The sequence below is a fragment of the Hippocampus comes genome, unplaced genomic scaffold (genome assembly GCF_001891065.2).
Source record: "Hippocampus comes isolate QL1 unplaced genomic scaffold, H_comes_QL1_v1.1 scaffold610, whole genome shotgun sequence".
Classification (NCBI taxonomy): Eukaryota; Metazoa; Chordata; class Actinopteri; order Syngnathiformes; family Syngnathidae; genus Hippocampus; species Hippocampus comes.
Window position 1 is genome coordinate 161,042 of NW_017805377.1, and position 10,763 is coordinate 171,804.

General features: G+C 42.6%; 1 protein-coding gene across 1 annotated transcript in view; it reads right to left on the reverse strand.

The window, feature by feature from the left end:
- Positions 1 to 1,055: 1,055 nt before the first annotated feature.
- Positions 1,056 to 10,763, reverse strand: part of pacrg (PARK2 co-regulated) — a gene marked incomplete at its 5' end in the record, with an annotated part of 84,829 nt that continues 75,121 nt past the window's right edge. The window contains 2 exons of the mRNA XM_019872106.1: positions 1,056 to 1,075; positions 6,445 to 6,591. Coding sequence (XP_019727665.1) covers positions 1,056 to 1,075; positions 6,445 to 6,591 — 167 coding nt within the window. The remainder of the gene's footprint in view (positions 1,076 to 6,444; positions 6,592 to 10,763) is intronic.

Here is a 10,763-nt window from a genome sequence, read left to right on the forward strand (position 1 = left end):
AGCTTGGTAGAGAATTGTCATCTGACTTACCGCGGCCGAGGAGGTTTTGTTTTGGTTTCATTTATGGTTTATTTTTACACGTCGATTATGTTTTTAAAAATTTACATACAGATGCCATCTTGTCAGTCATATCAGAAAATGTGTCGCTCGCATCGACAGACGGACCTCCGGAAATTCAACGGTTCCAAACAGTTTGTGATTGATCCATGTGTTTGTCACGTTAAATCGACTATAAACAGTGTCACAAAAGTGGACGTGATGAGGTAATGTGCAGTGCAGACATAAACACACACAAAAAAAACACGCACACACACATGCATGGCACGATGGACGCACACACTACTGAATACTACTACTAAATAGCGTGCAGATAGTTTGTAAGTTTGTCAAAAGTTGTTACACAAAAGCACATTTTCATTGTTGTTTGTATTTTATAGAAGAAAGAACTGTTCAGACGTTTGAAGTAAAAAAAATATGAGCATCAAGATCACTGTTGTGCGCAAAAAAAACTTGTTTTCTGCATTTTTTGGGGTCCAAAATAGGTGATTTGGGTGAAAGCAACCCATCTTCTACTGCCGATTACTAAACAATGGAATAAAGTACTAACAACATTTTTTTTTTGTACTGAAAGAAGAGTCTAATCTTTCATATTGTGGGGATGTGGTAAATAATGAGACAGATATTTTATAGAGCTAGCAGCAAGCTACTCTCCTTCATTGCTTACAAGTTTATCATCTCTTTGAACCGAGTCCAGCAAAGGCCAAGGAAAACCAAATCGTATTTAATATTTATTCATTCCATATACAGTTATTTGATGTCAAATGGGGCCGCAGGCATCTTTTACTTTCGTTAACTAAATTTAGATTTATTAAAAAAAAATGTACATTTTTAAAGGAGGAAAGACTTTTTGCCTGACATTTTTTTCAATTTCTCAGTGAACGGGTCAAGGAAAACAAACGTTATTTGGTATTGAACCTGCTATATCCTGACAATTATTCATCATCGTATTTTGTATAATTGGCAACGATTGATTTTTTAAAATTTAATTTGCTAACTCACTCACTTTCCGCGAACACTGTAGGAAATTTAAACACAAAATTCCAACGAAAAACTTTTGTCCTTGGCAGAGGTCTGCGGTGCAGCGAACGCCATTCCAGTAGTTTGTTCTCTCTGCTGAACACACACACCAGACAAATATTACATTGGCCCCGGTTCTCCTCTCATGTGATTATATTCTCTCTCGGTCTTTGTCTTGTCTCTACTTTTTCCTCAATCTCATTTTCTCCTGCGTCAACACAACGCTATCAGCGTGTTTGGACAGCTTTTGGCGTCTCTGCCGGCCCGTGACGACGGAGAAGGACAAACTTGAGCTTTCAGGAAATTTGCCGCGTTTTCACTCCCGAATGACTCCCGTCAAGGGGACTCGGGGGGGCAGCGGCAGCTGTCGCAAATGCCCGTCTCTCCACGCTAATAATAACCCCCCCCTAGCTAGCTAAGTGAGGGGGGGCCCCCCGCGTTGTCTCTGCCCGACCCCCGGAGTCTAGTTACAATGAGGAGTAAGGATTAGGCCAGGTTGTGGATTAGGGAAAGCTATTTTACCCTTGGAAGGACGAATACATGCACGTGGTGGTTGAACGCAACTCTTGGAAGTGACTGGACACGAAGCTCCTGGAAAACAGAGTCATGTGATTTCCCCTCCCTGAAATCCGGCAAGTGGTCACCGAAACTCATACTTGACATAGTTCCGCTATTTTTAACTGCACTAGTGTATGTACAGAATGTATAGAGGGGTGCGAACAGATTTGGATGACATTTGGTGTGTAGTTTCATTGTGGCCTAAGGATAAATTCATTAAGGACCTGGATCAAGATCTAGATCTAAATATTTTTGTATGGACCTAAACTGGATTTATTTAGATTAAATTTGGAGTGCAGCTTTGTCATGAGATGTGAGTTGGGATGTGGCTAATCTGGATTCTGATTTTTTTACTTGGACATCAGACTTTGAGAAGGTTTGGAAAAGACACCAGCTCACATTAAAATACAAGCATGGTCTCAGGCTGAGATTATGCAAAAACGGAATTTTGCAGGGTAACTATTTGCGAGACTACACCTCGATTCTTTAGGCATTATTTTCCCTGCAATGCAATTTTTAATTACTGAGTTTCGCGTTTCCCATTTTGTTCGAGCTCATCTATTGCTTAAGACTGAAAGACTTGAGCGTATCAAACAGGTTTGACATTGTTGTCAAGTAAAGACTGATTTGAAACAGATGAACTTACCACGTACACCTCAAAAATCTATTTCTGACTTTTCATTTTTATAGTCTGAGACCGTGAAAATCGTTTGGGATAAACTCAGCATGATTTAGAAAAAAAACATTTTGATGTCAAATGTGGTTGAAATAGCTTCAGGATGACCAAAAGACGAGATAGATTGACTTTGGATCTGAATCTGTATTAGAATCGCAGTCTGGATCCAGATTTTTGGACAACACACCACACAATGGATGTGTGGTAGGTGTCGGTGTGTATTTTTGTTGAGTCTGAAAGACCAAGATGATTGAATGAATGAACTTTTGATTGGCACCTGGCTAATCTGGAGTCAGATTGTTTTTGTATGGAAAAAAAATAACATTGTATGTTTATTTTGATCCAAAGAATCAGGATTAGAACTGCTATCTATTTCAACAGCGTTTGGTGAGTAGCTTCGGTGTGATCCAAAAGACAAATACAATCACTTAAGGATCTAGATCAATTTGATACATCGGCAAAAAAAAACAACAAACAAATGTTTTTGTGCTGATTTCAAGATCATTACGAAGCGATAATCCAACTCCATTTATACCATCGGGTCCTCCACAATACAAAAATCCCCTTCGGCTGAGATAATAAAGTCTTATCGCCAAGAGATATCATGAGCTGTTAGGAAGTAGAGCATGATGCTAAGGCCTAAAAACCAGAGGACGTGTGCACACTGGATGGGAAAAAAAAAAAACATTCATTTCCTGCGGCATGTTTGGCCACCCGCAGTCCAGAAATGATATCGCTCATTATGAGAAAAAAAAAAAAAAGGTCACATTATTTTTACTTCGCCGTCCTGACTTAGTTTTGCGGGTAGACCACACGTCACAAATGAATGCGTGCTTTTGCATCAGCGCTCTTTCCAAGTCTGCAGGTTTGGACCAATCATGCACCGATGCCTCTCGCGGACAAACGAACCTCAATGGCTGCTCATTTCACTCTGGTGACTGACTTGCATGAGCTGCTTCAACTTGCTGATGTTGTTGGGTACCGTGTGACATGAATGTGTGTGTACGTGTGTGTGTGCAGGCATGTATGTAAAAGCGTGTGCATGCTCGCGATGCGCTTTACCGCCGTTGCCCCTTTTCCGGGCGGCCAGCCTTTTCTTAATGAGCCGCACTGGCTTCTGCGAGAGGTCGGAATGGACACAGTTTAGCATTTAATTCCCATTAGTGTCTTGTGATGTAACCTAATTGAGCCATCAGACTGCCTGGCCCTTTCAGTGGTACGACACTGGAGGCATTATCTGGACATTATGGCTCTTGTGACATTGAACGCTAGCTAAAAAGCAAAAAAAAAAAAAAAAAAAAAAAGAAAAAATGGTGCAGACAGAGTGACTTCAACATGTTAACCTGCCGTCTTATTATTTTTTTTTTTGGGCTCTACAACATGTCCTGCTGCCCCCCCCTTTAGTGACCAGACAAGCAAGCCTGTGGCTCACTCAAATTGGTAGGGTGAAGAAGGATGTCATTGATACAGTTCCACTCAACCGCAGGCTAGTCAAAGTTCGACCCGCCGCTCAAGTGAGACAGCGCAAATCAGGTTGGGATTTTCATTGTGGTGGTGTATTATTTCATTCAGTTTTTGGCGACACAGCAGCGGTCCCCAACCTTTTTTGCCCCACGGACCGGTTTAATGTCAGACAATATTTTCAGGGACCGGCCCGATAAATACAACGGCCGGAAAAATACAACAAAATAATATGATATGACCTGCATGAAACCTGTGGTATTTTTTTAAACATAATAATAAATGCTGTCTGGTTACTATGGTGATGTTTAAATGTGCCTTCAAAATAAGATACAGTGCAAATATAAATTGCATGAAAAATACGACTCACCATCGCCGCATGTTATGCAGAGTGGGCTCGGTGCGTGGGAATCTCCCGTTGAGATAAATCCGTATTTTAAGTAGGACTCCTGATACTGTCTTAAATGTAGCCTTCTTTTTCTCAAAAGTGGTAGGCTGCTCTTCTGTCTCCTGGCTGGGTTTTTCCCTTTCCCAAAGAAACTTTCCAAAGACGTTTTGTTTTTTTTCCACCAATTTTGTTAGCTCCTGGGTTTCAGTTTAGCGGTAGCCTATCACGTGATCGAGAAGAGTACCTTTACCCGAGTCAAGAGTGACATACTGTCGACGGATGTAACAGAGAATCTGGTCATTTTTCAAAATAAAACATCTTTCAGATTCCAAAATGAATAAAACGGTAGTAATGTAATGTTATTTAATCTTTCTGTGCCGCCCGGTACCAAATGACCCATGGGCCAGTACTGGTCCGCGGCCCGTGGGTTGGGGACCATTGTTATACAGGTTAAGACTCATGCTTGTGCAACGACTCGGTTTGATTTTTCAATGTATGTTTTTCAGCTGTCGACAGGTCTCAACAATTGATGTCTGTTACTAGGGTTCTTTCTTTCTTTGCGGCATTCTAAATGGCTCCAGGAAATTGCCGCTGGCATTGTACGACAATAGAAAAAGAGAGGTCAAGTGTGATTCTTCAAGTCAAAAGGCATGAGGAGTTGAGAGGAAGTCTCAAGCAAAGCGGTGTTTTTTTTTATTTTTTTTATGAGTGTGACTTTGTTTCGGAATGCTGAGGGCCGTCATTCCGGACGGTCTTTCCCGGCATGTTGCGACAGGCTCTGTCTCCAGCTGGCTCCGTGAAAGAATGGCTGCAGTTGGACAGCACAATAATGGGAAAAGAAAATATTATTACAGTACTAAAGGCGACACTGGCTCCCAATTAGCTGTAGAATGGTAAAAAGTCCTGCTACTGGTCTTTAAATCATCCTGAATACATTTAAGAAATGCTGATTGAATATAAACCAAGGAGGGATCTTAGATCTGCAGACTCGGGTCAATTAATGGAGCCTAGATTTTAAAATAAACATGGCGAAGCTGCACGCAGCTGTTATGCTGCACACACACGGAATAAGATGCCAGGAGAAGTGAAGTCAGTCCTGATTAAAAACGTTTTTTTAAATCATCCTTTTGATTAGGGTCCTTGAAACAATTTTAATCATTTTTTCCTTATCGTTATTTAAGAAACCTTTCATTTCTTTACATTGAAATTATTTTTTAAAAAAATGTTCTGTTAACGCTTTTAAAAGTTGTCACTGTTTGTTCTGGTAATTTTTTTAAGCTACTTTTTCTTTTTTTCTGCTTTGCTCTGCTGTCCCTAACTGTTGTTTGTCAATGCTCGTAGGTGTGTCTTTACTCATGTGAAACATATTGAGTTGCCTTGTGTCGGAAATGTGCGATATAAATAGAACTGCCTTGCCTTGCCTATCAGATGTAGAAATGCGTGTGCAGTACACGAAAGTCAAATCACAAAGTTATGTTCCGGCCAACTGAATGTGAATCAATTTTTAATGAACATTTTGCATTGACAGACTGACAGAGATAAGGCCTTGATGTGGTGACTGCATAGGTACGGGATTTTATAAAAATCATACTTTCATAGGCATCACGTGGAAAATCTATTTTTTCGCTGCCCTCAGTCTCCTGGTGAGTAAAGTAGAAGTGTCAGAGTTACATTGGAGTGGACATGGCTAGAAATGACAAATAATCCAATGTTAGTTCTGTCGGAACGCAGGCGTATTATACTCCACATCTGCTTTCTGCCCTCAATCTCCTCATGAATTAAACTTCAGTGTCATTGTAGCATTTGAGGAAACATGGCTAAACATTACACACATGAACATGAAAGTGTGCTGTTGCTGTGCTTTAGCTATGCCGAAGTGTTATACACCGCAGTCTCCACTTTGCTGCAGTGCTGCCCGTATTCTCCTCTTGAATACAATGATAACATCAATGTAAACTTTGAGGATAAATGGAAATATATTAAAAAAAAAAGCAGCTTACCCTGTTGCTGTACTTCAAATGTCGACATTGCACCATTAGACTTCAGTTTCCACGTTTTTCTGCCCACAATCTCCTCTTGGATAAAATTTGTCTCCCGAGAAGTATGAAACAAGAGACCCCATTACCATGTATTACCGGGTCCTATTTTAAAGTAGAAAACCGATCACCGAAACTGAGCCGAGCTGGTACTGTGCAATGGTAAAGTGTCAGCTATACTACTCCCCGCCAACCCGTAAGAATACCCACCTCTTCCAACCCCCCCCCCCCCCCCCCCCCCCCCATGCAGGACTCATAGGTTGGCACCATGTACTTGATGTTGATGAAGGCGTCCTCTCCCCCATAACGCTCCAACACCTCCAGAGTCTCCTGAATGAGGTCGCCAACGTTCTCTCTCTTCTGCTGGCTGTAGTCGATGCCGTCTCCAGTGTTGACTGCGGGACAAAAGAAAAATCCACTGGACACTAATACATGGGTCTAATCTGCTCACCGAACATTCCAAACCTGGTAAAACTGATATTGAACACAAAAGACAATATCACCTATTTATGTGATGATGATGATCTCATCCCTGATCACATTTATTTTTCTTTCAACCCAAAAAGTTGATGCAGCATCAAGAAACTACGAGAAATGTTACCCTAATATCATGTAAACGTCTTCCGTGTGGGACTTTCTCTCAGTCATAATTGTTGGGACTGCTGAGATTAACACGTTAATCTTCATCTTCAATTCAAAAGCTGTGCTGATTTCAAATACAACATGATGCAACAGCGCCAACTACAGGGATCTGTTAGTTAGTTACAATGATTTACAAACCTGGATTTCATAGTCAAGCTGGGAATAGACAGTCTTTCACGCCTATCTGTTAAAAAACATACTTGACAGGCACGAAACATCTGAATTCCTTTTGAGGAATATAAACATCCGTGGCAGTGACTGGGCTGGTGCTGTCACCTTGTCCGTACCGTTTTAATCAATGACAGCAAAATGAATAAATAATAAATAATCAAATTAACAATTTTTTTTTTAGCATATTGAATTAGCGATGGGAAGCATTTGGGGTGGTGTTGTGTTGATGTGCGTGCGCAACGAAATATATTAAAGTATAATACCAACTTGAACGATGCAGGTTTTGGAACTCAAAATGGCCTAGTTTTGAGTGCCTGAGAAGTTGTGGTTTTGGTAGGTGCAGGGATTCCGACCGACCAACAGCGACGGTCTGCACTTTCTACTTCCATTCCAACTTCAAGTCTCGTGTTCTCTATTTCAACAATTCAATTCTACAGCGTTTTAGTTGGATAAAAGCTGCATTCCGGAGCACCCAATACTGTTCATTTGGTCCAGCTGTCGCATCAGTTTTACTTTGGCTCCCATTTGTTGTGTCAGGTTTTTTTGTCACCGCTGGATCTCTGTGCGAAAAAGACTTTCCCTCGATCTCCTCCCGCAACTATGCCGCCACACTCTTTGCTCTTTTATTGCTTTGGCCCGCTCGCATTGTTTTGATGCTATTTCAGATTGCGCTAACTAGCAGGGTGCCTGCAGTTCAAAAACACACACGCACCACCACCGCCACGTCTGAGTCGGGGCGTTGAGCGGTGGCCACTAGTTTCTCAGAGAGCAAAAAAAAAAAAAAAAAAGCGTCAACATAGTTAAAGGCGAACACGTCAGTGAGGAATCATGTGGTGATTCAGACAAATAAAAGTTTCAATTTCCTTCCTCAGCGAAGTCGAATTAGGAGCCGCTCATTTTTCCACATAACAGGTGTTTTTCATCTCTGCCTGCTGTCTCTGCTCGCTTGGGAGCGAGATCACTTTTACTACATACAAAAAAGGGCAAAAAAAAGGGAGATTAGCATGGAAAATATGCTTTTTTTGGACTGGGATGAATGACAGAGAGATTGTGTGTGTGTGTGTGTGTGTGTGTGTGTGTGTGTGTGTGTGTGTGTGTGTGTGTGTGCGTGTGTGTGTGTGTGTGCGCGTGTGTCTCCATAGAAGCGTCAGTGTTTGTTTTGTTTTGAGGCCCAGCGCAGTGGCATAAGAGCACGACATTTGACTATGCTGATAAGGGCACTGTGTGTGTGAAAGTGGGCTGCTGAAAATGAAAAAATAGCAGTGAGTGGGCTAGGCTGGATACCTCTGGAATGTTTTCTAGATAACAAGTTCCCTCAGCGCACGAGAACTCGGTTGTATGTTTAACTACTGCACGCGCGCGCGCGCGCGTGCGTGCGTGCGTGCGTGCGTGCGTGCGTGCGTGCGTGCGTGCGTGTGTGTGTGTGTGTGTATGTGTGTGTGTGTGTGTGTGTGTCCCAAGGGAGGGCCGCTTCCTCGCCATGTTGTGAATGGCTAGACACAGTGTATTATGTTCCCACCTAGCCCGCAAACACTACTGAGACGAGCGAGGCAAACTTCTGAGCTCAAGAGCGACGTTCGATTTTTCAAAAGATGTCAACTCATTTCTTTTAACAATATAATTCATTTCGCTTTCAAACACCAAAACAAGCAAATAGGTGGCCCGGTGGTGCAATGGTTAGCGAGTCGACCTCACAGTGCAGAGGTCGTGGGTTCGATCCCAGCTCTGGCCTCCCTGTGTGGACTTTGCATGTTCTCCCCGGGCCTGCGTGGGTTTTCTCCGGGTAATCCGGTTTCCTCCCGCATTCCAACGACATGCATGACAGGCTGATTGAACACTCTTAAATTGTCCCGAGGTGTGAGTGTGAGCGCCGATGATTTGTTCGTCTCTGTGTGCCCTGTGATTGACTGGCGACCGGTTCAGGGTGTCCCCCCGCCTACTGCCCGAAGACAGCTGGGATAGGCTCCAGCACCTCCAGTGACCCTGGTGAGGATAAGGCGGATCAGAAAATGGATACAAAAAAAAGAAATCAGAATTCATGGAAACCAGAAAAATACTTCAGTCTGCCTCTGTTGCGGAGGCTTGCGTGTTGCTAGCGTCCACACGGCAAGCGGTCACTAACTGCTGTGTCCTTCGTATGTCGCATGTAGGTCTGCTAAACACTGTCGGCAGCCTTATTAAACTCCTCCGCCGCAGACTCCCAGCTGGCACCAAAGCACCAAATTCAACCCAGCCAGTTCATTCGGGACCGATTCACACAGTCACGTTAGAATACAGCGAAAAAGGGGGGGGGGGGGGTCGCTTTTGTCGATGCGACATCCGAAAAAAAAAAAGGGCTCGGAAAATCAGTTTTGTGAGTTCATCATATCGAACCGAAACTAACTGTACCAATTTCAAATATCGTGAAATCCGTACTGCATCATCCTTTTTTTGATGAGATGCACGTCCCTTATATCTTCGAAGGAAAGACAGCATTTCCCATACCGGGCAGTTAATTCACAATGACAAAGCGACAAAAGAGTCATTGTATCATACCCACTCATTCGGTCGCGTTGGAATACTCGCGAATCAAATCGTTCCTCTTTAAAATGAGCCGCCCTTGAATGGTATTGCACCCCCCCTTGCGTCGAGGTACGCATTGAATCATCTTTTATTGGACAGATGCACACCCCGAGTAATTCACTTACTTTTGCAGGTTCTCTGTGAACCTGGATCATTTCGGCAATGTCATCATCTGTACGTGAAACATCTGTCTTCACTAAGTTGTGCAAACCTATACTTTTTTTTTTTTCAACGCAGATATTAGAGCAGCGTGTTTGAGAAGGGAAGGGAAATGGAGAGGATGCTTGTAAAACGTTGCTCTCAAAGTGTCCTTCAACTATCTCGTTCTCCCACTTATGGTTTTCTTGTCGCCATCTTCATTTTTTTCCAACCCTCTACTTGTCTGCTCTTCTTTTTCAACAACTACAGAATGTAAAGTACAGGGGTCTTTTCGATTGTGGCGACGTAATCCGGATCTGTAGGCAAAATGTAATACTCTGTAATCTATGACTAACCGACGCTAATGCAGAAATATCATAATTCCAGTAAATATTTGTATTAAAAAACACTCCTCGTCTTTTAACTCATTCAGTACCAGCCAATTCTAGACCAAATCTGAAAAGACGTTTAAAAACGTCTTTGGGAGTGAATGAGTTTTAATAAAGTATAAATACTATCATCACATGAAGAAAAAAAAAATCCACTAACACCTGTTTAAACCCATTTTTAGTCAAATCTCGGACCATGTGACGCGAGGAAAATGTCTTGAGAGGAGTCCCGTGAGAAAGAGGAAGCGGTCGATGCAGAAGAAGAAGAAGGATCCTCCGCTCAGTCACGTTGGCGGCACGAGGGCACTCGTTTTGTTTTCGCCTTTGGCGATAATCCCTGGGATTCGCGTGTCTTTTAGCGCGTCGATGCAGAGGAAAGTCTCATGTGACATTTGGCTGTTTATTTCACTCCGTCGACATGACGCATCAAAGCTAAGGTCTTTGGGAATGCGGAAAAAAAAAAAAAAAGCAAAACTCAGGTGGTGCTTTCTCTGAATACCAGTTGACCATGTCTGTGAACAAGGCCTAGATTTTATATATATATATACACACACACACACACACACACACACACTCCAATATTTGTTCATTTTTTGAACCCCCAGTTGTGCTGATGAAAAGATACCCCCCCCCCCCCCCCCCCCCCCCTTGAGACTACACCTCTC